The 26,582-nt window shown below is 43.2% G+C and overlaps 2 protein-coding genes across 12 annotated transcripts in view; one reads left to right on the forward strand and one right to left on the reverse strand.

Moving 5' to 3' along the window:
* ccdc77 (coiled-coil domain containing 77) overlaps positions 1 to 20,590 on the reverse strand; it is a 32,745-nt gene extending 12,155 nt beyond the window's left edge. For 2 of the 8 annotated variants that reach the window (XM_031898642.1, XM_004912480.4), the window contains exons 1-12: positions 15,712 to 15,848; positions 15,210 to 15,269; positions 9,307 to 9,529; positions 7,177 to 7,319; positions 6,306 to 6,402; positions 4,453 to 4,525; positions 4,201 to 4,289; positions 3,727 to 3,875; positions 3,364 to 3,610; positions 3,159 to 3,284; positions 2,249 to 2,401; positions 494 to 688 (exon numbers count right to left, since the gene is read on the reverse strand). In XM_031898642.1, coding sequence (XP_031754502.1) covers positions 542 to 688; positions 2,249 to 2,401; positions 3,159 to 3,284; positions 3,364 to 3,610; positions 3,727 to 3,875; positions 4,201 to 4,289; positions 4,453 to 4,525; positions 6,306 to 6,402; positions 7,177 to 7,319; positions 9,307 to 9,529; positions 15,210 to 15,269; positions 15,712 to 15,803 — 1,599 coding nt within the window. In that variant the 5' untranslated portion in view covers positions 15,804 to 15,848 and the 3' untranslated portion in view covers positions 494 to 541. Of the gene's footprint in view, positions 1 to 8; positions 689 to 2,248; positions 2,402 to 3,158; positions 3,285 to 3,363; positions 3,611 to 3,726; positions 3,876 to 4,200; positions 4,290 to 4,452; positions 4,526 to 6,305; positions 6,403 to 7,176; positions 7,320 to 9,306; positions 9,530 to 15,209; positions 15,272 to 15,711; positions 15,858 to 19,802; positions 20,022 to 20,453 lie in introns of those variants that run through there. The other 6 variants (XM_002941895.4, XM_004912481.4, XM_004912482.4 and 3 more) reach the window with 6 other exon arrangements.
* A 1,726-nt stretch (positions 20,591 to 22,316) lies between these two features.
* The window catches only part of kdm5a (lysine demethylase 5A), a 31,255-nt gene continuing 26,989 nt past the window's right edge, over positions 22,317 to 26,582 (forward strand). For all 4 annotated transcript variants that reach the window (XM_031898637.1, XM_031898640.1, XM_031898641.1 and 1 more), the window contains exons 1-2: positions 22,317 to 22,498; positions 25,213 to 25,290. In XM_031898637.1, coding sequence (XP_031754497.1) covers positions 22,352 to 22,498; positions 25,213 to 25,290 — 225 coding nt within the window. In that variant the 5' untranslated portion in view covers positions 22,317 to 22,351. The remainder of the gene's footprint in view (positions 22,499 to 25,212; positions 25,291 to 26,582) is intronic.

Raw genomic sequence — 26,582 nt, forward strand, 5'->3', positions numbered from 1 at the left:
ACTAAAAATCATCTCTGACAATTTATTATTTATTCAACTTTATACAAGGCTGTCCATTCACACACACACAAAGTTTTCACGACAGTTTCCCTTTTGATCATTGGTCATGTAAACATAAGGTGCCCATACACGGGCCGATTGTAGCTGCCGATATGGGTCCCTTAGATACAGCAGCTTATCGGACCATGTAGGGGCACTAACGACGGGCCTGCCCGACCGATATCTGGCCTGAAATCGGGCAGATAACGATCGGGAAGGTTTAAAATTTGTCAGAACGGGGACCGCATCAGCTCGTTAATACGGTGCCCGAACCGACTGCGTCTATATCCGTTGTTCTAATAAGCCTGAATTTGCCCGATATAACCCACCCGTAGAGGTGGGGATACCGGGAGAAGATCAGCTCGCTTGGCAACGTGTATGGCCGCCTATATTCTTCCTTCCTGGGCCGAACACACTATATAATCCCAGAGGTAGAGCCAAGGTAGACCTTTACCTGTGGCTCCTTGTTTAGTGTGGCAGCTCCGTCAGTCTCCCTTGTGCTCTATCCGATTCTCAGTTCATTCTCCAGGCCATAGATTTTGGCCTTTAAGTTGCGCAGTTCCCCTTGAATTTTTTGCGTCTTTTTGTTGCCCTGCCGCACTGCATCCAGAATGGCAAGATCTTGGTCTGGCCCGATGTTCAGCGTCACCTGAGAGGAGAGCAAAAAGAGGAGAGGAAGATTAATTCACATCTCCTCTCACCCCCACAGGGCCCTTACCCATAGGGGTTCCTTCTTAGTTTGGTTATGAGCCGTCTCCCTGTGTGTGTTTAATCCTCTAGTACAGCAATAGCAGTGTTATGAAGTTTAAGCTCCCCCTACTGGCTAGAAAATGTAACTGCTGCTCCAAATATCATAGTACAGGAATGGGATCTCTTATCCGGAAACCCGTTATCCAGAAAGCTCCGAATTAAGGAAAGCCCGTCTCCCATAGACTCCATTTTAATCAAATTCAGAATTTTAAAACTGATTTCCCTTTTCTCTGCAGTAATAAAACAGAAACCTTGTAATTGATCCCAATTAAGATATAATTACCCCTTATTGGGGGCAGAACAGCCTTATTGGGTTTATTTAATGGTTAAATGATTCCCTTTTCTCTGTAATAATAAAACAGTACCTGTACTTGATCCCAACTAAGATATAATTACCCCTTATTGGGGGCAGAACAGCCCTATGGGGTTTATTTAATGGTTAAATGATTCCCTTTTCTCTGTAATAATAAAACAGTACCTGTACTTGATCCCAACTAAGATATAATTACCCCTTATTGGGGCAGAACAGCCTTATTGGGTATATTTAATGGTTAAATGATTCCCTTTTCTCTGTAATAATAAAAAAGTACCTGTACTTGATCCCAACTAAGATATAATTACCCCTTATTGGGGGCAGAACAGTCCTATTGGGTTTATTTAATGGTTAAATGATTCCCTTTTCTCTGTAATAATAAAACAGTACCTGTACTTGATCCCAACTAAGATATGAATAATCTTTATTGGATGCAAAACAATCCTATTGGGTTTAATGTTTGTTTTTTAGTAGACTTAAGGTATGGAGATCCAAATTACAGAAAGACCCCTTATCCGGAATACCCTTGGTCCCGAGCATTCTGGATAACGGGTGCTATACCTTCAAGTTAACTCTTAGTATGTTATAGAATGGCCAATTTTTAATTAGTCTTCATCTTTTATTGTTTATAGTCTTTTTTTAATCATTTGCATTCTTCGTCTGGCTCTAAATGGGGGTCACTGACCCCAGCAGCCCATAAACTACTGCTCTGTGAGGCTACAGTTTTATTGTTATTGTCCTTTTTTATTACTTATCGTTCTATTCAGTTGCTCTCCTACTCATGTTCAAGTCTCTTATTCAAAGCGCTGACTGGTTGCTAGACTAATTTGAACCCAAGCAACCAGAAAGCTGCTGAAATTTCGAACTGGAAAGCTACTGAACAAAAGCTAAGTAATTTATCATCCACAAATAAAAAAATAAAAAAATTGCAAATTGTCTCAGAATAGCCCTCTCTTTTACTAGATTATACTAAAAGTTAATTTATAGGTGAACATCCCCTTTACAAACCTGTGTGTTTTCCCCTGTTTGGTTAAGGTGACACTTTTTATTCTCTGACATCTTGTTTCTGTATATAGATATGCTTTCATATAAGGCAATGAGATGCGTGCAACAGAAAATCTTGCCGTCGGTCTATCCCAAACTCACCTTGAATAGTTGCTTCTCTACATCCTTTAACCGCTGTCTCAGCAGCTTGATGTCAGTCTTATAGCCCTCTACCTCCATGTTGCGCCTCTTCTCCAGAGCCTCGTATCTCTGCGTCATCAATTGCAGACGCTTGGCCACCTTATCGGAACGTTCCTGGTATAAGAATAACATTCGAAATTATATTATATTATATATCTCACAAACAGATGTTGGGTAACTGTAACACTACAGGAGGACTAGGGGAGATAACGAGTCACATTTTTATAAAAGCGAACAAAGCGGTTTTTAATTATTTGCTTTCTTCTTCTGACTCTTTCCAACCTTCAAATGGGGGTCACAGACCCCGGCAGCCAAGAAACTATTGCTCCGCGAGGCTACTTTTAATTGTTATTGTTATTTTTCAATGCTTATTTCTCTATATACCAATCTCTCACTCAAAGTAGTCCCTGGTTGCTAATAGGGTAATGTAAACCCTAGCAACCAGATAACTCGGGAGTGGCTGAACAAAAAGTAAAATACATTTAAAAAACACAAAAAAATAACGACCAATTGCAAATTGTTTTGGAATATTACTTTCTACATCATACTAAATCAGGGATCCTCAAACTATGGACCGCGGACCGATCCGGCCCCCCAAGGTAATTAAGCTGGCCCTGGCTGCCTCCTCACCCCTGGCTACTACCTGTAGACCTGCAGACACAGCAGGGGAATGGGGGAGCGGGGAGCGGGAGGACTCAGCAGGGAGCGAGCAATAGTTTGAGGATGCGGGGGCCTAGTTTGAGGACTACAGTCTGGCTCCCAAACAGTTTGAGGGACCATGAACTGGCCCCATGTTTAAAAAGTTTGAGGACCCCTGTACTAAATGGTAACTCAAATGTGAACACCACTTTAAAAGATATTAAGTACTCACCTTGAAGATTTCCCTGCCCACGTCTCCCTCCTCTCGTATCTTTCCCAGCTCATCCTCCAGTGTCACACACTGCTCCCGGTACATTTCAGCGAGGCGATGTGCTTGTGCCAGCTGCTCTGTAAGAGACTGTATAAGAAGAGGCATAAGAACCAGCAAGCAGCCCTAATACCATAATATCCTTTATTCACACATACATGGGAATTACCTTCACTTCCTCACTGTGCGAGTGCCGATGTGCTTTCTCAGCCAATGACAAACGCAGGATCTCTCGCTCGTGTTCCCGCTCTTGCTCGGGGTCACTACTTAAAGCCAACTGCTCTCGGCACCGGTCTAGCTCTCGGAGCAGCCGATCTTTCTCGGCCATCCAAGATTTCTCATTGGCTCGGCACTCAAATTTCAGTTGCAGGAAATCCCTGGTGCTCTCGTACAGCAATTTCTGGGTCTTATTCAGCCTGGGAAAGATTGAAAGTGATGGTTCCAGAAGCCAGTGATGTACAACAGGGGGCTGATTTCCCCAACCCTAGGTGTAGGAGGCCTATGGATTTCTCTACTTTTCTTACACACTCACTTATCTGTCATAGATTTCATTTTGTCCTGGTCTCTTTGGTGCTGCACCTGGGTTTCTTCCACGCGGACCTTCCTGTCCTCTAACAGAGTCTCTATCTGCTCTTTGGATAGTCGTGTCTGCTCTTCCAGCTGGGCCTGCAGCGCCTCCACCTGGTCAGAGGAAAAGGTAACTTGAATTCAGTTGACTTTCAAGAAGGTAGTCTTGTAATCAAACAGCAGGAACCCCAATCAGGGTTGGAACTATGGGAAGGCAGAAAAGGCAGCTGCCTAGGGCGAAACGATGGCGGGGTGCCAGGCAGGAGCCTTTCCTGCCTACCCCTAGTCCACGCTCCTTTGTCATTGCCCCCGGGGGCAATGACCCATCGCAAGTGGCCGACCGGGTTGCCTAGGGCTTCGCCTGACCCCAATATCTGTTTCACACATTAAATGAATAGAATGACCCAAGGAATAATTAAATATTCAAACGCAGCTTCACCTGAAGCAAAAGAATCTGGGGATCTTCTTTCTTGCCCTCTTTGCTTCTGTCTTGCTTCCCCGGTGCTTTCAGGGGTGCTTGTTTGGTACCTGTAAGTGGAAAGCAGCGGGTCACCGACTGACATATATGAAAGAGTCAGACTTAGGGAAACTTACAGCCATGGCTTTTTTATATAAAAGAAAAAGATTAAACAAAAAGCCATGTTTAAACACATTTTAGGAAATAAGATTTTAAAGCACACAAGTCACTAACCTGCCTGGCCTGAACGTTGCAGTTTCCGGGCGTATGGATCCCCAGACTGAACAGCACGTTGGGGAATGGTGACCTGCAATCACAGATGAATTAAAGGGAAAGTTAATTTAAGATAAAACCTGGGCTGATTTTTTATTTTCATTAGCAACCTCCCCTGGAATTTGGAAACCCATCAGTGCCCACCCAATACTTATGTCGTTAGGAAGCTCAGATTCTCCCTATTGCTTGTTACATGGCCAGGCAGATCTAAGACAAAACCGAGAAGCTCACATGGATATTCTTGTTATGCGGCTGAAAAAAGGGTTACTGTTATGGGTTACTGCCCAGGGGCAAATCAGCCCAGTGTTGTTAAGGGCTCTGGCACACGGGGGAGATTAGTCGCCCGCGATTAACTCCCTGTTCGCGGGCGACTAATCTCCCCCGTGTGCCAGAGCCCTAATTAAGCGCCAATGTGTTCCTAAACAAAGAGGACATCAGGAGACAGGACACTGATGACAGTCGAGGACCCTCCTCATCTCCCTTTATCCCATCATTCCGGAAGGGAGCCAGCTTGTAATAAAGAGAAATAAACTCTAGAACATAACCTACAACTCTCAACAAGACTAAGGGCAATTTTGAACAAGAGTTCGGGGAGGGAAGCCCTGTGTCCCCCTTACGAGAGAAAAGGATTTAAGAGTAAGTACATAAATCTCCTTTTCTCCCATGTCTAGGGGGACACAGGGACCGTGGGGACATTTTTGTCTGGTGTCTGCCATTTCTTTACCAATGTCTGCATTTGATCATGAACTGGAAAAAACACAGAGGTCTAATGTTGTCTCCTGAATAGCACTGAAGACTTCTTTTGTTTTGATTCTTCCTCATGAACCTGTAGAGTCTCTAGTACTGCTCCAATTAGGCTGTCTGTGCTGGAAGCTGTACTGGCAGTGATGTCCTCCTCATTGGTATTGGAGGTCGAGGAAAAGGAGAATATTTCTCCTTCGCTAATTTCCTCGACAGACGAGGGGGAGCCCTTAGTGGGCAGCTCTGGAGGAACGTTTTGGGCCAGTAGTAGGTGAAGTTGCCAACTAATTGTGGCATGCATTGCAAACTGGATAGGGATTGCGACAGCATGGCCGCCCATCCTGGGGCATCAGAAGGGCCCTGTGGATCACTAACCCCTTTGGGAGAAGGGGCCGTTGGAACCTCGTCTGAAGCTGCCACTGCGTAAGGTGCTGTGGTGTCAGATGTGTGGGTCTGAGCAGGGCTGCAAGATGAGCAAAACCATTTAGCTTGGCCCAATCGGGATTTGGTGAGGCACATAGAACAGGAAAAGAAAGTAACCACATGGTAAGTGTGTCGGCCCCATCTGAAGTACAGATCCCCCTGCTGTCAGCCATGATGTGAGACTGCCTTAGAAAATTGTATCCGCAATTGCTAGAGTGCTAATGAGTGATAGGAGGGAGCAGCCAGTACTTTTACTTCTCTGAGTAATGGGGCATTATTCCCACTGAGGGGCACAGTTCTGTGGAATCCCAGGTGGGGGGGCCACTGGAGAACAGACAGAGTCTGACCCGGCCTCACCCCGGGAGTTAGCCACTAACTGAAACATTTCTTTAGATGGGCCTGCCTAGAGGCCGCTCCTGACCTCCTTGGAAAAAGGAAACTTAAAAAAAACTGGCTCCCTTCCGGGGTGACAGGGAGAGGGTCCTTAACTCTAACGTCATCAGTGTCCTGCGTCCTGATGGGAGGAGCCCTTTACCCCACGGTACCTGTGCCCCCCTAGATGTGGGAGAAAGACACAGAGAAGCACATTTTTGTAGGGGTACATATCAGAGCTGTATTTATGGCAAAATGTCTAGCACAGGTGCACTAACCTTGTTTGGGGGCTCCTTGTGGAAGTAAGTAACGTCACCCTCACTGGTCCCAACCAATGCCAAAAGCTTCTGGATCTTCTTCCTATCCTCCAACTCTCTGCAATGAGTAAAAGAAATAAGCACTCATCTTCCTGTCTTTGAATGAAGGGCATAAGTGCTTGGGAACAGCCCATTGCTTATTGCACCAATGTGATTGTCTCCAAGTGATGTGCCATCCACACACCAACATCTGCTGTGCCATGTTCATAGAGATCATCCCAACCTCAAGAATATCCCTTGGTCATTTAAGAAAGTTTCTTCAAGAGCAGCATAACTTTTTGCAGGGCCAGGGTCAAAACAGACTTAATGAGATGACTTTGCAGACTCAGAGCAACCAGTGCAATCTTTGATCTAAGGGCAGTGACACACGGGAGATTAGTCGCCGCATGACAGCGAAGATTTGTCGTACGACGACTAATCTCCCCGTGTACCCCTGCCCTAAAGGTGCCCCAGAAATGAAGGCTGGTTTGAAAATGATTGGCACATACCCAACCGTAACTTACACTTTACAAAAGCCACACTTAACTAAACCTACTAATGATAATAATAAGGGGGAGAGGCCATTCCACTGACATCACAGAATGGAAAGGGGGCCGAAAATATAGAAAGAAGGAAATGAACGGGGGACATCCAAGCATCACTAGTCCCCCCAGGCATTGATTCATATTTTTCATCACCTAAAGACAGCTGTGAGCAGCCCAGTAAAATATAATAATACATAATAAAAGTACATAAGTACTACATTAACAAATATACATATTATTAAAATAGAACAAATTATGTGCTCTCATTTGTCAGTGCCTTTTTATTTTTACATGAGGAGTCCTCTTACCTGATTTTCAGCCTATCATTCTCCGAGTATAGGCGCAGCACGTGCTCTCGTTCCTGGAACAGATAAACCTGCATGTCACTTAGTGCCTTCTGCAGCTCCGAGATCTCTTCCTCGCGCTGACGCATCTCCCACTGCAGCTTGTGCTGTTAGGGAAAAAAGAGGGGCAAAAGATTACTACACGTATACTCCCACTGGGTTGCTATAGCTGCCCGCACCTAGGTTGCCATGTCCCGTGCTGCACAAGAAAGCAAGGCCAAGCCATAACCCCTATGGTGATGCAGAACAGTATGGATTTGCCTTTTAAGCTGTTTGACCTAATGCAATTTGACCATTCATGGGTATGGCCTCTGAGGAAGATAGTACGCTGGCCCATTATCAAGCTAACAGCTTTATTTTTCATTAAAAATAACAGCATTCTACCCAACCTCTTCTTCAGTGCAAAAGGAAAAGCAACTGTATGTTGGTGCAGGGTGAGCGCAGTACTTGTGCCAGGGAGTGGTAAAACCACCTATTCAGCTAGAGTTCTGTTTGAGATGATGTGAAAGCCAGTATGGCAGCCCCCCAACATATCAGGGAGTGGCCAGGAAGGCAAAGGGGACTATGAACCAGGCTAGGGTAGCAGAGAGGTGAAGATTCTCTCTCTCTCTCTATATATATATTAGATTATGCATTATCAATAGAAGATTCTATTTATGCATTGAGCCACTGGACTAGGCCCTGCTAGAGTTCTGCCTGGTCAGGTACCACGGAATACCCCAAAAGTGGTTTGGATTGGTCTTCTAACCAAGTACTGATGTCACTGCAGTTCACAGGGTCTATCCTGCCCCCAACTGACGTTACAGTTTTTAGAGACGTTCAGAGGGAGGCGAATTGCCTATAGGAAACCTGATGGTTGGGTACAGGTAGGCAGGCACTTGAGGGAAACGGAGGATACCAAGGTCCAGGTCTATTATAACAGACCCATGTAACATAAGAGCCACTGACCCGTAACTCAAGACTAAACCCAAGTTAAGAGACATTAGTAGAGTATTAGTAGAGGCAATTCTCAGTATTGTCTATGGCAGGGGATTTTCTGGCGATAAGTAGCAATGACAAGTAGCTGCTACTAAGTATGTATGTATGTATGTATGTATAACTTTATTTATAAAGCGCCACAAGGGTACGCAGCGCTGTACAGTCTTACAGAATACAAAATTACACACAGGGAGGACAAGTGATATAATAAATAAATACAATAAATATATATATAAGTGCCATGTGGTATGAGACACAGTAGGAAGGAGGTCCCTGCCCCGTAGAGGTAACAATCTAAGTGGTTGGGTAACATACAGGCACAAACCGGAAGGTAAGAGTGCATCAGGTATGGGCATTTGCCCTTAAGCACAGGATAATGTCTTAGTGCCCCAGAAGGTAACAGCTGAGCTTTTTCTTAAAGAGAGTGGGTGAGTTTTCCCTACGGAGGGATTCAGGGATAGAGTTCCAGAGGGAAGGAGCAGCGAGATTTAAAGGTTTAAGACGAGAGAGAGCAGTGGGTGTGGATGGTGTAAAAAGACGGAGGCTCTGAGAGGAGCGGAGGAGACGACCAGGAACTTGCAGGGAGACCAATCAGCAATTAGACTTCAACAGTTAGAAAACCAAAGCAAAGCATCTGATTGGCTGCTATGAGCAACATCACCAGTAATGTTGTACTCCAATTTTTACACAGCATGATAGATATACCCCTTATATCTTTATGTCTATCAAGGGGATTAAGGAAGAGTAGTTAGCGGAGCTAGGGCGATGCGTGGCATATGGCAAAAAGAAACTGGAGAATGACACAAACCATTTGCAGGCAAACATACAATGCTGCCTTGCAGAACTGAGCTCCTAGGTTCGATTCCAGCCAGGGCACTATATGCTTGCGTGGGTATCCTCTAGGAACCCCAGGTTCCTCCCACACTGCAAAAACATACAGGGTTCTGTAAACTCCTGGTAAAAGTGACCACATTGAATGTGAATTATAAGCTCCACCGGGACTGATGAAACAATGTACTAAGTGATCTCTGTACAGTGTAGTCGAATACACCAGCGCTATATAAAGGATAATAATAGTTATCAGCATTACTGCTCTTAGCAAGGGCGTATACTGACCTGCTCCTCAAAGGTAGCTTTGTATTGCTCCAGTTGCTTTACCAGATCCTCGTGTTCCTCATCAAACTCAGCGATCTTCTTGCGGTAATACTCTAACAGCTCTCTGGACGGCCGCAGGAAAGCCAGGCGCTCGTTGATTGGAGGCAGCGGAGTGGAGTCCCCTCGGTTCTTCTGGGTGTGGCTGGAGCTCATGGTGGTATCTTGAAGGGAAGGAGACCTGTACCTAACAAAACCATATAGATAAAATCATACAAGCAGCTCCAACTTTAGGATCACAATTTTGCATTGAGAGCTGTTATCCAGAATGCTCTGGACCTGGGGTTTTCCAGATTAGGGGTCTTTCTGTAATTTGGTTCTCCATACTACAAATCTATTAAAAAATAATTTAAACATTACATAAACCTAAAAGGATTGTTTATATAGGATTTATTATATCTTAGTAAGAACCAATTACAAGTTACTGTTTTATTACTACAGAGTTTTTTTGGAAAAAGTTATTTATTTATTTATAAAGGAGTTTATGCGAGACGGCCTTCCTATAATTCGGAGCTTTCTGGATAACAAATTTCTGGATAATTGATCCTATACCCGTACAAACGATCTAGGGTACTAATTTCTCTGTCAAAAATATGTTACCCATGACATATATATATTACATTCCCAATGATTATGAGTGCGTATAATCATTGGGAATGAATATTGGATAAAACTAAGTGCAGCACCCGTTTGTGAATTGTGAATGTGGACTGTTCATGGGAGTGCGGACCTTACGGTGTTATATATATATATATATATATATATATATACACAAGTGTGTACAAGCTCCTTTTATTTCATTTCTTTTATTTCATTTATTATACACTTTCTGCCACACTGGGTGTCCCCTCTACCGTTTCACTCTCTATGTTTCTATTTTTATATTTGATTTTGTAACAGTTTTTGTTCGGTTCATTCATGTATTTTAATACACACCCCCAGTGGATGACGTCACACTGGTTTTTTGGCGCCATTGTTGGGTATATTTGGGGAATTTGTTTGTTTCACATCCACTTTGAGAAAGGCTGCTGTGCCAGCCGAAACGTTAGTCGTTTGCCAAATAAAATATTTTTTGTTTTCCTAAGTCCTGTGAGTGCGGATTTTATTTACTGTTCGTATCTCTGATGGTCTGCACCCAGGCACATGAAACCTTTTTTGATACGTGAGTGCCTGATCTCGAACTGTTTATCTACTTTTTTTCAATCAGTGCACCCGAGCTTTTCTCTATATATATGCCCTTTGTTACTGCATTCTACTGAATATACTCAACTATGGCCACATCAGATGGAAGGGAAGTAGTTGAAATTCCCTTATCTGGTTTCCAGTTTTCTGACGCTGAGGCTGCGGATATCTTATTCCACGAAACTGCGGATGACATCATCCCACTCTCATCTTCCACTGACCTTTATCACCAATACCTGAGACTTAAACAACGGGAGACAGACCTCAAACTACATGGTATATACCTATCCGACTTCTATAAAAGACAGCACATCCCCAGAGGGTTCAGGATCCGCAACACCCCTACGATCGGTCGTAACAACGTTGATTTCTGCAAACGGTGGTGCCAAATCCTCAACAAGTGTTCCATGGACTTAATTTTACTTGTCATTGAAGAGGTCAGTAGAAATTTAAAAATCATCAACACAGAAATCTCTGCCTTTGAAACAGCACATTTACATACTCTCACTAATGACAAAGACCACAAGTGGCTTGAAAAATTACAGAACCAGATTACTCAGTACACCACCGACTTACATAAGTTTAAAAAACAGAAGGTGACCACAGTATCTGCCGATTACCAGAATAGACGGGTATACCGTTGGTTGACCGGGGGGGAAACAGTGTCCCGTGGTAGGAGAATCCATACTGCCCTGAATCCACATACTGAAAGGATTGACTCCTCTCCCTATACCAATACATCATCTGACTCTGACACACCTGACAGGACACGGGTTTTCCATAGGGGAAGACAATCTCGGGCCCCCAATTATCCAACACCCCGTACAGATTCACCCCAATCTCATTTTTTAGGACCAGACTCTCGCCCCCCATCAGGGGGCGCCCCAATAAGAGGCGAGGCGGGCACCAACATCCGTTCCGCAAGAAATTTGCGGCCACGGAACAAGTAGTCTTTAATTTAAGTACTCATAATTTGACTGAATCAGAACAGTCTCTCCTTTCAAAAGGCTTGTCTTTTGTACCTACTTCTAGAACTAACACTCTGGATACAATGATTGATATCCATAGGTTTCAACGCAGCATGAAACTGCGAGACCATTTTCGCACCACCTCCTCCTCTATTGATCCGACACGGTTCAAAGCCCCTAGTCAGTTTGAACCCCCCAACACTCCCAAATCAATTACAGCTTTCACTAGATTACTTATTGATGAGACCGAAAAACATATACATTCTAGACCCACATATCCCAATCTTACTAGTAGTGAAAGGGAAGCTATTACTTCCTTGTCCCAAAACCCCAATATCACGATTCGCCCTGCAGACAAGGGAGGCTCCGTGGTAATCCAAGATTACTCGGATTACAGACAGGAAATCTTACAACAGCTTGCAGATAAAACTATATACAAGAGACTTGATAGGGATCCTGGTCCTACCTTTAAAAAAACCATCGACAACTCACTGCGACTAGGTTTGGATGGAGGCTTCATTACCAACGATACCTTTAAGTTTCTAACCAAAGAATTCCCCAAATGTCCCATCTTTTACACTCTGCCAAAAATACACAAGAACTTAACTACACCACCAGGCCGTCCTATCGTGAGCGCATGTGATTCACTCCTACAACCACTATCCATCTATGTTGACTATTATCTACAGCCCATTGTACACAAAATGGATACTTATATCCGAGACACAGGGGACTTATTAGTGAAACTACAGGAACTTTACCCTTTGCCTAACAAACTGCTTCTGGCCACTATGGATGTCTCTTCACTATACACAGTCATTCCAATTACTGAAGGTGTGGCCGTTGTTCAAAAATTCCTACAGGATCACCCTAAAAAAGACAGACCACCTACAGAATTTTTGATAACCCTCCTTAACCACTGCTTGACATTGAACTACTTCAAATTTGAACTTGCATACTACCTACAGATCAGCGGCACCAGTATGGGCTCCAATGTCGCCCCCTCATTTGCAAATTTATTCATGTCTAATTTTGAAAATTCTCATATTTTTCCTAATTATGGTAAACACATCTTCAGTCTATTCCGCTATATCGACGACCTATTGATCCTCTGGTCTGGTTCGCAGGAACAGTTTTTGACCATGGTCCAAGAACTGAATGATCTCCCTACCACCATCAAGTTTACAGCACATGTAGACCCAGTGTCGGTTGCTTTTCTGGACCTAACAATCATACTGTCTGGTTCTACATTTATCACAACTACCTATAGGAAGGCCACGGACCGTAACACTTTATTACATCATTCCTCCTGTCACCCTCCGCACCTACTCAGAAGTATTCCATACTCACAAATGGTAAGAATGGTGCGTAACAATTCCGATCACACACTCCTACACCAGCAACTCGATGATCTAGTTCAACGCTTTCTACAAAGGGGCTATAACTTACGGGATCTCCTTCAAAGCAAAGAAAGAGCACTCCGCTTGCCTCGTGCACAAACTTTGGACACGAATAACCATTCTAAACCAAAGAATCAGAATGAAAGATTGACATTCATTACAGCATTTGCCCCCGACATGAAGCCACTCACAGACTCCATACTATACCATTGGTCTGTAGTACAAAAAGATCGATCACTTCCCCCTATTTTCAGAACCCCCCCACGCATCGCGTATCGAAGAGGAAGAAGCCTACGTGATCTACTTGTTAAAACGGACCCTCTCCACAGTTATTCTACAGTGACACCTACCTCATGGTTACCATCAGCCCGACTTGGGTGCTACAGATGCCCCAACTGCACTACCTGCAGCTCACTCATCACTGGTCCGGCGTTTAATCACCCACATACTGGGAAGGCCATACAGATACAACACAGATTGACATGCACTTCAAAGTATGTTATATACTTTATCAAATGCCCCTGTGGCCTTATGTACATTGGTAAGACCATTACCTCCTTTAGAGACCGGATGGCAAATCATAGATCAGCGATACGTACAGCCCTAGCCACAGGAGTGGCTGATACCCCTGTGGCTGCACATTTTCACAAACAAACATTCACTGGCTAGTCTACGTACCATGCTTATTGACTTTGTTCCCCCCCCTGTCAGGGGTGGGGACCGTGAGAAACTACTCTTACGCACAGAACTAAAATGGATGCATAGACTTAATACCATTAATCCAAATGGCCTGAATGAAATGGTCTCATACTCCCCGTTTTATTTGAACTAACATTGACTCTTATCTCGACGTACAGCCCTCCCAACATTTACTATTCTGTATGCTTTATTATCTCGCCTGTTAGCAACCTTCTGTATCATTTCCTCGGATTGCTACATTGTTGTGGGCATTTAACCTGACGTTTGGATACATTGTTATGGACCTTTAATCCGCCCTTTGGGAACTGTTTCAAATTCTTTGTGTTGCTTTATAAGTTGTCTCCCTGGTCTCTGATATTACTGGGCTTTATTTAACCCCTGTTTACAGCTCTTTAGCTATTTGAATATGTTTTCCAGTGGCTTCTCCATCCTGCTTTTAGCATATTGCTTTTAACTCACATGTCACTTTTCCCTTACCAGCTTGTACCTTACTGTACCGTTCATTGCACACTCATGTCTAGTACCTGTATATTGCCCTATATTCTGCGCATGTCACACTGCCTTGCTATGGACTTATGTACAGTGTATGGCGGTTCACCCTTTGCCGGGCACGAACACCAACACCCTACCAGTCCACTTGTTCCACATCCTTTTCTGCCCTCAATAAACGATAAAAATCGGTCATTGACCCCTTAAGCAGACCCTGCATTGGTCCCTGGATGGTATAAATATGTGCACTGTATTGACGTATTGGGTCCTACTAAATATCAAGGACTCCATGTTCATACGTGACACTAGCTATCCTGGCCGCAATCCGCTATTCCTTTGAACTATAACTTTGTTCTGCGCTGATTAGCGCAACTTGTAGGGATGTATACCGCTCTCGGGCCCTGTATCAATTACCGTGACGGATGTCACGTACTTCCCCGTATGATTGCCCGCTCTAAGACGCACGGATGAGCGCAACACATTCGGGCTACTGCTGCTCCTAGACGGTCCCGCCCGTATATAACAGGCGTCACCGTTATTCTAACAAGTGACAAGTTCTACTGGTGCATTCCTCATGCCGCGTATCTTACTCGGCACAACATCCCTCTAGGTACAAATGATGCGAGTTACAGTTCAGTACAAGTGTGTACAAGCTCCTTTTATTTCATTTCTTTTATTTCATTTATTATACACTTTCTGCCACACTGGGTGTCCCCTCTACCGTTTCACTCTCTATGTTTCTATTTTTATATTTGATTTTGTAACAGTTTTTGTTCGGTTCATTCATGTATTTTAATACACACCCCCAGTGGATGACGTCACACTGGTTTTTTGGCGCCATTGTTGGGTATATTTGGGGAATTTGTTTGTTTCACATCCACTTTGAGAAAGGCTGCTGTGCCAGCCGAAACGTTAGTCGTTTGCCAAATAAAATATTTTTTGTTTTCCTAAGTCCTGTGAGTGCGGATTTTATTTACTGTTCGTATCTCTGATGGTCTGCACCCAGGCACATGAAACCTTTTTTGATACGTGAGTGCCTGATCTCGAACTGTTTATATATATATATATATATATTTTTTTTTTTGTTTGTTTGTTTGTTTCTTCTGAAATAAATTGGATTTTGACTTACCTTCCTTCATGCAAGCCACGGTGGGGTGAAAAGTCCATATTTTCCTTTTTCAATTCACAGCTACAGAAAAAAGTGAAGACACACAGAGATTCATGGATAGGAACAAGATAAAGGTGGTAAGTGACTCGCTATAAATGTCCAGATGGTTGGCCAGTATGGTCAAAACTGGCCTAACATTCCCTAACCAAATATACTGTAGGGTGGTATGAGCAGCTATAGGATTAAAGCCGGACAATAGATGGGTAGCCTAACTCTCTTGCTGGGAAATCAGTGAATACAAAGGTTATTTTCTGTATAACCCCCTGGGGGCCAGTGCTGAGGGCAGCAGCTTCAGGGGGTGTCTATATAGGATTTTTTTTTTGCCATGGATACAAATAAGGGACCTATCATGGCTTATGGGATGCTCAAGGAGAACTAAGGCAGGAGCGCATGTGAAAAATAAAAACAAATAATAGTGTAATATTGCTGTGACAATTAAACGATCAAATAAGGAAATGCCCACCAGATGGCAATATTGAGTAGGTAAAAGAGAAATCCAAGAATCACCAGTAACCTTTCTGAATTTGTTGACCACTTCCTACAGGAGGCGGTCATCAAGCAAAGATCTTATTTGCGAGATACAGTTGATTTGGTTAACAAGCTAAAGAGCATCAACTGGAAAAATACATATATATGGATCACGTGCGATGTATCTGCCCTTTATACCAATATCCCACATATGAAAGGTATTGAGGCCATTAGATCCAAACTTGACACGGACAGTGACTTACCCTTAACTCTTCAATCCTTTTTAATAGACAGTATAGCTTATATACTCACGCACAATTATTTTATTTTCAACGACACATTTTACTTGCAAAAACAAGGCACAGCAATGGGGAGCAAATTCGCACCCTCATCTGCTAATTTATATATGTCCTTTTGGGAGGACACACACATCTGGGGTTCACCAATATTTCATCAACACATTATATTTTATACACGGTACATCGATGATCTACTTTTCATCTGGGATGGCCCTAAGGAATTGGCCGATTTATTTATTAATCATATTAACATTAATTCATTTGATTTAAGCTTCACTGCTAACATCAATACCACAACAATAGATTTTTTTAGATCTCACCCTTTTTATTGCCAACGATAGGACAGAGACAAAACTATTCTGTAAACACACCGATCGGAATGGGTTGCTTCACGCCACAAGTAGCCATCACAAACAGTGCATAAAAAAACATCCCTATAGGACAATTTTTAAGGGCAAAGAGAAACTGTTCAAGAACTGAAGACTTTTTGAAGGAATGTGAGGTTTTGAAAGAGAGATTCTTGGAAAAGGGATACAAACCCTCCTGAGGCGGAATTATTAGCAACCAACAAAGATAGAGATACCCTGTTAGATAAGCGACATTAGGGCTGGGTGATATACCGTTTAATACCGAATACCAGTGTTTTTTTTTTTAAACTATTTTCATTTTTCAGATACAGGTATAGGATCCATTATTCAGAATGCTCAGGACCAAGGGTATTCCGGATAAGGGGTCTTTCCGTAATTTGGATCTCCATACCTTAAGTCTACTAAAAAATCAATAAAACATTAATTAAACCCAATAGGATTGTTCTGCATCTAATAAGGATTATTTATATCTTAGTTGTGATCAATTACAAGGTACTGTTTTATTTCTACATAGAAAAAGGAAATCAGTTTTAAAATTTTGAATTATTTGATTAAAATGGAGTCTATGGGAGACAGGCTTTCCGTAATTCGGAGCTTTCTGGATAACGGGTTTCTGGATAAGGGGTCCGATACCTGTACCGCAATACCAGGGTGTCAGGGTACTCACCCGTGCCGGCCGTTCTCGTGCGCCAAAGCGCACGTACATGTCAAAGCGTGCACGTCCGCGACACGCTGATGGCGCCGGTTCTGCGCATGCGTGGGGGGTATTTAAAGCTATCAAACGCCTCCTCCTGTGCTATGTTGTCTGCAGCCTTGCCTGGGAAACTAAGCCTGCCTGATTTACCTTACGACTTTCTGTTGCCAATCCTTGCCTGACTCTGATTTTCAATACTGCAGTAATTATTCTCTAATTTATTAGGAAATGGGGTTAACACCTAATCATGCATGGAAAAAAAAAAATACCGTCAAATACCGTGACACCGATATCATTTTTAAAAATACCGTGATATCAATTTTTGGTCATACCGCCTAGCTCTACCAGGAATACAGAAATTTACCAAAAATAAGCTTAAAATTGAATTTAAAATGCCGCTAAGTCCAAATCTACATTGAGTCCTTCTGGATGCAATGTATTCAATTTAAAAATCCAAAAATCCATGACACCGATATAATTTTGAAAAATACCGTGATATCAATTTTTGGTCATACCGCCCAGCTCTAAGCGACATAAGGATGGGTCTAAGTGTGGGGGGTTCCCCCCTCATGGTTCTAATTCTAATTTTAACTTCTATACCAAATACAACACCTCTCCACATCTTATTGGCAGGATCATTCATAGACACTGGAACGTTGTGTCAGCAGACCCACTATTGGGCAATTTGTGCAGACAAACCCCGCAAGTATGTTTTCGGAAATCTAGAACGATCAGTAATATCATAGCACCTTCCAAGGTTTGGGGTCGGGATCATTCACACATTAGACAAAATCCGTTTGGCCTTAATGGCACCTATAAATGTGGTAAAAAAACTCTGTGCATCTTGCTCCTATGTTATGCCCAAGAAACACACTGTGAGGCAGTGATCCCCAACCAGTGGCTCGGGAGCAACATGTTGCTCCCCAACCCCTTGGATGTTGCTCCCAGTGGCCTCAAAGTAGGTGCTCATTTTTTCATTTCTGGTTAGGAGGCAAGTCTTAATAATTCCAAACAGAGCCTTCTGTAGGCTGCCAGTCCACATAGGGGCTATAAAGTAGCCAATTATAGCCCTTATTGGCACCCCCAGGAACCTTCTTCGTACTTGTGTTGCTCCCCAACACTTTTTCCCTTTAAATGTGGCTCATGGGTATAAAAGGTTATACTGCTGTGAGGGATATTCCAATTTCCAAGACCTTTATTAATTGTCGCACAACATATGTAGTCTATGCTCTCACTTGTCCGTGTAACAAAGTTTACGTGGGGCGGACTATAAGATAGAGTGGGAACTAGGGTTAATGAGCACATCCGTAACAGTAAAGCAGGGAGAATGAACCATGGGGTATCGAGACATTTTAAGCTGTTTCACAATAATAGTGATCCCAAAGGGATATTCTTTATGGGACTGGAGCATATTTCTCCCAAGTTAAGAGGTGGAGACGAATTTACTAGATTAAGACAACGAGAAAACCTTTAGGATTTTTAAATTGAATACATTGCATCCGGAAGGACTCAATGTAGATTTGGACTTAGCGGCATTTTAAATTCAATTTTAAGCTTATTTTTGGTAAATCTTTGTATTCCTGGTAGAGCTGGGCAGTATGACCAAAAATTTATATCACGCTATTTTTCAAAATGATATCGGTGTCACGGTATTTGGCGGTATTTTTTTTTCCATGCATGATTAGGTGTTAACCCCATTTCCTAATAAATTAGAGAATAATTACTGCAGTATTGAAAATCAAAGTCAGGCAAGCGAAGGATCGGCAACAGAAAGTCGTAAGGTAAATCAGGCAGGCTTAGTTTCCCAGGCAAGGCCGCAGACAACATAGCACAGGAGGAGGCGTTTGATAGCTTTAAATACCCCCCACGGCGCCGTCAGCGCGTCACGGACGTGCGCGCACCTGGACGCGCGTGCCCAAGCTCCCGCGGACAATGGGACGTGTGCGCACACGCAAGGAGGCGTGCGAGACCGGCCCACACGGGTGAGTACCCTGACACCCCGGTATGGCGGTATCTGAAAAATGAAAAAAAACACCGGTATTCGGTATTACACGGTATATCGCCCAGCCCTAATTCCTGGTATTTATTTATTTCTAATTTATCTACATTTTAAGTAGGAATATGCTTGATATGGGCTGTTTTAACGAGACATCTCTTGATTTCTTTATGAATAGCGGTTAAGTAGTATATAACTAATTAATAAATAAACAAACATACAACTCTCCCAATCTTTGGGGAGAGGGATGATGGGTTATATATATATATATATATATATATATATATATATATATTATATATATATATGGGTAATATAAATTCTTTCATCTGACACAATGCCATAACACGATGGCCTTTTGCGCTAATGAGAGGTGTTGCTATGGCAACGTGTGTTGTTTCCATTGTACATATCGCTGTACCAGCGCTACATTGAGTTCCCTACAGTATTTCCCATAAGTTTTACTCTTGCAGCCCCACTATGTATTAGGCGCTTCTACATTCACTTACTGGAGGTTCCCCTATGTCTAGTTACCCACCCTTATGCCTATTCTAATAGAGGGAACAAAAAAAGCACAATAAAAGCTCTGGGGGTGCCAAATAAGAGCTATGATTGGTTAGGGGGTAAAGTGCAGGGTATGGCACATTATTTAGCATACAGACCTATCCAATGGCGCTATAGCTGTGCATAAATGTATATAACCCCTGCCACCCAGATGTCACACTGTACGTACCTGTACCCCACCTTACGAGCTCTGGTACAAGCAACTACGCGGGTCTCCTACCGCCAGTCACCTCACCCCTAACTGTACGATCCAAACAGCCCGCCTCCGCAAGCTTAACCAATCACGCACCCAGTTCAGTCCAGAATCATTGAAGCATCCAATCCGCTAGGGCGATACTTGAGTCGGCCCGCCCTCCCGCCAGGTGTCTTCTGGGTATTGTAGTTTTTTCTATTACAGCTTGAAACTACAATTCCCTCAGGTTTAGATTCCAAAACGAATACCCGATATGCAAAGGAGAATTATGACAACATGTCTTTACCTTCATAACAGTATATGTATTATAATTTCATTATTACATTATAATTATCATTGTTAATGAAAAATTTTGATCTAACTTTTTCCTCTACATAGGAAATAGGCGTGTGAACATGTGTGACATTTAATTCCATTTTTATCCCAACTCTCCCCACCCCCCCCACCCATTCGCAGCCATTCGAGAGATTATACTCCAGTTCTGGAATTGTTAAAAACTTTTTACACACGCATGAAACCATGAAAGATCTCCTTTATCTAAAGGAAGCGCCATCTATCGGCTGTTTTTCACATTACAGCCTCTGTTATTAATCCACATAGCTTTAACTAGCGCGGAGGGATACCTGGAGATTATACAACCAGCCTCTTTAGTCCTCTGTCATTTCTAGCGTTACACGTTACTATTCCTTTCACCCTTGAGGCGCATCGTCTCGTACTCGTTTTCGCTGCCGCTTCATCGCAGCTTGAGGCTTGGAGGAGGGGGGGAAGCTTCTTCCGCGGCGCACTACATGCACCATGTGGCGGAGGCTAACATTTCCGGTTTCCGGCGAAGGGAACTGTAACTGGAGACTTCCGGTCAAGAATGGTGATGAAAACAAACCGGGGTTCTTTCTGTAAATATAGTTACGGGGGAGACGCGCCTTGGGGACCGGAGAGAAGCGGAACCTTTAGCGTCTGACTCTGTCTGGGGGAGGCATCGCTACCTGGGGCCCCGGAAGGGAACAAAGGCCGGAAGGGCCCCAATTTTACAATACAAAGTTGCATCAGGACCTAGGAATGATACGGACTGGAGCCTAGAATTTACTGTAAGAGCCTCTGGATGTGCTGAAGGAGCTGCTGGGCTTCAGGAAGGGCACTGGGTACTAGGAAGCCCCAGGGGGGGGCAATTGCAACAGGAAGTTGCTGAGAGGGGGCACATCATTGGGGCTTTCAAAACGAGGCTGCAGAGACCCTAGTGGCACAGACTGGGGGCTTTCTGGTAGGAGGTGTTTGTTGAAATTAGAAATTAATTCTGAGTTAGGGAATTGCTACAAGGTGACTCTGGGACTTGGGGTGTCATAGTCAGGTAAGGAGTGGAACTTTGGCACCCTGAGTACCCCAAGAACTGAAATAAAGAGCTCGTTATATTATATGGATCTGGGGGTCAGATATTTGGGAGTCTTGATTGTCTCAGCAAAAGTAACTAGTAGTAAATAGTGCAACTTTGGCACCCTGAGTACCCCAAGAACTTAAATTAAGAGCTCATTATATTATATGGATCTGGGGGTCAGATATTTGGGAGTCTTGATTGTCCCAGCAAAAGTAACTAGTAGTAAATAGTGGAACTTTGGCACCCTGAGTACCCCAAGAACTTAAATTAAGAGCTCATTATATTATATGGATCTGGGGGTCAGATATTTGGGAGTCTTGATTGTCTCAGAAAAAGTAACTAGTAGTAAATAGTGGAACTTTGGCACCCTGAGTACCCCAAGAACTTAAATAAAGAGCTCAATATATTATATGGATCTGGGGGTCAGATATTTGGGAGTCTTGATTGTCCCAGCAAAAGTAACTAGTAGTAAATAGTGGAACTTTGGCACCCTGAGTACCCCAAGAACTGAAATAAAGAGCTTGTTATATTATATGGATCTGGGGGTCAGATATTTGGGAGTCTTGATTGTCTCAGCAAAAGTAACTAGTAGTAAATAGTGGAACTTTGGCACCCTGAGTACCCCAAGAACTGAAATAAAGAGCTCATTATATTATATGGATCTGGGGGTCAGATATTTGGGAGTCTTGATTGTCCCAGCAAAAGTAACTGCCTGCCTCTGTGGCAGAATTAGGGGTCTCTGTGGGCTTCACAGGGGGTTCCTGCTGTCCCGGGGGCTGTAGGAGATACAGTAATAGAAGCCACAGGGAGTACCTGTAGATATTGGGGTGCAAAGTTAGCCCAGTGTCACAACCACCAGCGAGGGGAATAAAGTGATCTTTTTGTCAACAGTCTCAGGGAATCCTTAAGTGTTAGACTGTATTTGCTTCCTCCGGTGTTGGTAGCATCAGGCACTGGTTACTGAGGGAACAGGAGAGACGGGGTGTAAATCCGGGGCTGTAGTGAAGGATCACAGAGAAAACTCGATGAGGGACGTTACTTCATGACAGAGAAAGGAGCCTCTGGCTTTATCCAAGCAAGATCTGGGATGCTTATCCGCACTATACTGGTTGTCTAGTTCTATACCCACCTGAGGATTAACGCTTGTTTGGAATGGCCACCTACATCGAATTTGTGCCCCCTCCGGAATGCCCGGTGTTCGAGCCCAGCTGGGAGGAATTCTCTGATCCCCTGAGTTTCATCGGACGCATCCGGCCGATTGCTGAAAAGACAGGGATATGCAAAATCCGACCTCCCAAGGTAAGTCTGATAGATGGATGTTATCAGTACACTGAGAGCCTGATATAATTCCTTAAGGATAAATGATGCAGTTGTAACAGGGAGCTGATACATACTGTGTGCAAGTCACATTATATAAGTTTTATTATTATTATATATATATATATGATTATAATAAGTTCACACAGGCTGATGACAAATGTCAGATGTTAGATTAGTGATTGTAAACTTCATGGGGGCAGGGACTAATTAGAATGATGTATAAGGGTGAGGGCAGTGGTACACAGTACACAAATCTTCTTTGTCGTGGGCAACAAATCTCCCCGCAATGCCATCCCACGGGCTAGCATTTAAATCGCCAGTGGGATGCTTCACTGCGATGTCGCACAAAGTTGTCTTTGGAGGAAACTTTAAGCGACCGTGGGACATCGTAGCGACACGCATGCTATCCCACCGGCGATTTACATTCTAGCCGGTGGGATGGCATTGCGGGGAGATTAGTCGCCCATCACTAATCTCCCTGTGTACCACTGCCCTAAAGACACACCGGGCTACTAGTAGCAGCTACTTTTTCAAGCTACTGAAAATCCCTTCCATAGACAATACACGTAGAGACAATTATCAGTAAATGATCAGCATTGTCTATTTTAGTAGCCACAACAAGTAGCTGCTACTAGTAGCTCTGTGTGTCTTCACCCTAAGAGAGCTGCAGAAAATGTAGGTGCTATATAGGCAGAGGATAATGACTACATGCCCTGTTGTGCGAAAAAATGTACCCCATGACATGTGAGGCATAACTTGAGGGTATGTACCCCAAAATTCCATCATGCCCAAAGTGTGTTTGTTTGCATTTGTAAGGATTACTTATGTATACAGGCCATATGGCCAAACATCATGGGGAAAGTGTCCTCTATCTAAATTTGCTTTATGCATGTTTAGAGTAGCTAATGGCCGACTGCATTTACTGTTTTGGGCTATCGCATATGGTGCAGTTTCAATGGATAATATTTATTCTATTATTTGATATTATATTATTGTTCTAACAATCAAAGAAGGCAATAGTCAGCCAGTAGTGGGGTGGTTGTGTCCAAGCTGAAAGGTCACTCTAATCAAACCATTAAAGTTTAAGTAGTTAAAGAAGAACTTTTGTATTTTATGCTGAAAGAGGTGGAGGACCTAGTCAGCAGGGTATTGTACATTTGTCAGATATTTGGACAGATTGAACACGGACTGAATAGGTGCGTTGATGTTGCCTTCATCCAATTGGTCTGTAGGCCTTTCTGTATAATCCTGTCTTGGGCCCCTGGGCCACATTCGTATCGGCCCAATTTGGCCCAGGAGGAGGGTGTCCAAATCGAGCCCAGATCCACTCATTTGGTGACCTTGACAAAAGAGTGGAGCTGGCTGTGTATTTCCAACTTAAGAGCATTACATACACAGTCGCAAATAATTGTCATTGAACAAAACTGCTGTTTACACCAATAAGGTGTTGGTCTGGCTTACAAAAAAAATGTATATACGCCCCTTTATGTATAGTGAGATCAGCGTTATAACAGCTCATATCCACGTTTGCAATGCAGGGGGTTAATTCTCCAGGTTCTACCCCAATCTTACAACTGGCTGTTTTTCTCACCTCTTAACTTATTTACTACTTTATGCCCCCTCATGGGGGAGGCGGGGGCAACATGGAACTGAAGCTATATGTACTGACCAGGGTTTTCGCTCCAGTGATTACAAATGGAAGGGAAGTCCAATTACTGAAATGAATCTTCTCTGCCATTACTTTGTAGTCTATTTTTCCTAAAATCCCAACACTGCAGCTTTATTGTACACATTACGGTTATACCTGGGTTTTAAGTAGGGATGCACCGAATGCACTATTTTGAGGTTTGGGCGAGATTCCTGGATTCTGAACCGAATCCTGGATTTGTTTCATCCCTAGTTTTAAGCTGCAGTTTGCTGCTTCTAGATAACAGCCACCAGTGTTGGACTGGGGTGCCAAGGGCCCACCAGAAAACTTTAGACACTAGGCCCACTGTCCAGACCACCATTCCTTCCCTGTTCACTCACTTTCTTTAATTTCTTAATTACTTATTTTTACATACTATTATCTATCCTTTCCTCTATTTCTTTTGTTTCTTCTCATATAGAATTGAGTAACGGACATGGTGTAGGCATACAAGGCAAATGAATGGGTGCGCAGGGGGGCCCACTGGGAGTTTTTTTTCTATGATGTTTGTATTCTATTTATGTCATTAAAAATAAATCCTATATATATTATTTGTGTGGGTTTATATTATATGGGTGCCTTCTTGACACCTGTAGGTATTTAAACTGTTTAAAAGTTTAGCAGAGCTATTACTTTAACCCTGAAAATGCTTAATCCCCTAGTGTGTCTTCTCTGCTGATTTAGTAGCACAGGCAGGGTTAAATTATTTGTACTTCTGAAGGCAAGTTCAGTGGGCCAGAATGAGTTCTACAACTTGCCTGGCCTTGGAACTGGGCAGGTACTGCTCCCAAATACATTGTTCTGAGCATCCCTTTGCAGGACAAAACTCATAATTAGCATTTTTTTAATTTTCTCTTTATGGAAGGTATAGAAAAGAAAACCTAGAATTTCCCTTTAGTTTGCCTGTGCGCTTTATAGATTTATTCTTAACCCCTTAGAGATCTGGTTTTGGTTATTGGCACAGTTACAGTTTAGCTTTCTTTTTTATGTTCTTCCTTTATCTCAGGACTGGCAGCCACCCTTTGCCTGCGATGTCAAAAGCTTCTGCTTCACCCCTCGGGTACAGCGCCTCAACGAACTAGAGGTAAGGTTTCTGTGACTATTGTGCTGGGAATACACCTTCAGATCCGCTCGCTTGGCGATGTCGCCAAGCGAGCGAATCTTCTCCCGATATCAGGAGAATCCAGGCTAATTTGATCGAATTATAACGACGGGTATAGGCAAAGTCGGTTTGGGGACCGAATCAACGAGCCGATGTGGTCCCCGATCCGACTAGATTTTTTTTTTTAACCTGCCCAATCGATATCTGGCCAATTTCAGCCCAAATATCGGTCGGGCAGGCCTGTCGGTAGTGCCCATACACGGGCCAATTAGCTGCCGAATCGGTCTAAGGGACTGATATCGGCAGCTTGAATCGGGCCGTGTATGGGCACCTTTAGGCAGTATCGTATGTTCCAGAACAGTAGCCGATATTTACTTTCATTATTCTAACTGCTCTAGACCTGTCATAGCTAAATAGAACCTTTGCAATATAAACAAACGTGTATGTTTAATTGGCTTTATGATCTTGCATTGTTAAAATGCGGATGTGGGCAGAAGTCATTTATAGAGACTGGAATCACACTGCATAACATCATAACTCCCTGGCAGCTTAAACAAAAGCAGTTCTAGCATGGCTTCCGATTCAGCAGGGGAATATGGAAGAAGTATAGCAGGAGGGCCACCTGTTGGTATCCCATTCTTAAATTAATTAGAGCTTGGATATGTGGCAAGGACAAAAAGACAGAAAAATACACAGCAGTACAGATTAGGTACATGTTTCCCTTGTTATGATATAGGCTGGAGATATCCTGTGCATTTGCATGTTTTGTTTATTCATCTTAATTACCTGCCATGAAGGGAGTGTATGGAGCCAATTGCACACCTGTTGTGCCAGTTCCGCTTGCTTATGCTGCACAGTGATGCATCGCCTCCTCCCATGCTATGTTCCCTCTCCAGCAATTATGTGTATGTCCCCTGGGAGGTGAGTAGGCCTCCTTATTAAAAGCCACTAGGCTGCAACAGGAAAGGATTAAGCTATAGTCCAATACACACTTTTCCCCCTTGATGCCCAGGAGACTAGAATATTCTTCATTTTCTGCAAGATTAAGGGTGAAGACACACAGAGCTACTAGTAGCAGCTACTTGTCGTGGCTACTAAAATAGACAATGCTGATCATTTACTGATAATTGTCTCTACGTGTGGTTTAGCAGAGGCAATTCTCAGTATTGTATATGGCAGGGGATTTTCTGGCATTTAGTAGCCATGAAAAAGTAGCTGCTACTAGTAGCTCAGTGTGACTTCACCCTTAAGGTTGAAACTCTTAGACTTTATTG

Source organism: Xenopus tropicalis, chromosome 3, assembly GCF_000004195.4.
Source record: "Xenopus tropicalis strain Nigerian chromosome 3, UCB_Xtro_10.0, whole genome shotgun sequence".
Taxonomy (NCBI): domain Eukaryota; kingdom Metazoa; phylum Chordata; class Amphibia; order Anura; family Pipidae; genus Xenopus; species Xenopus tropicalis.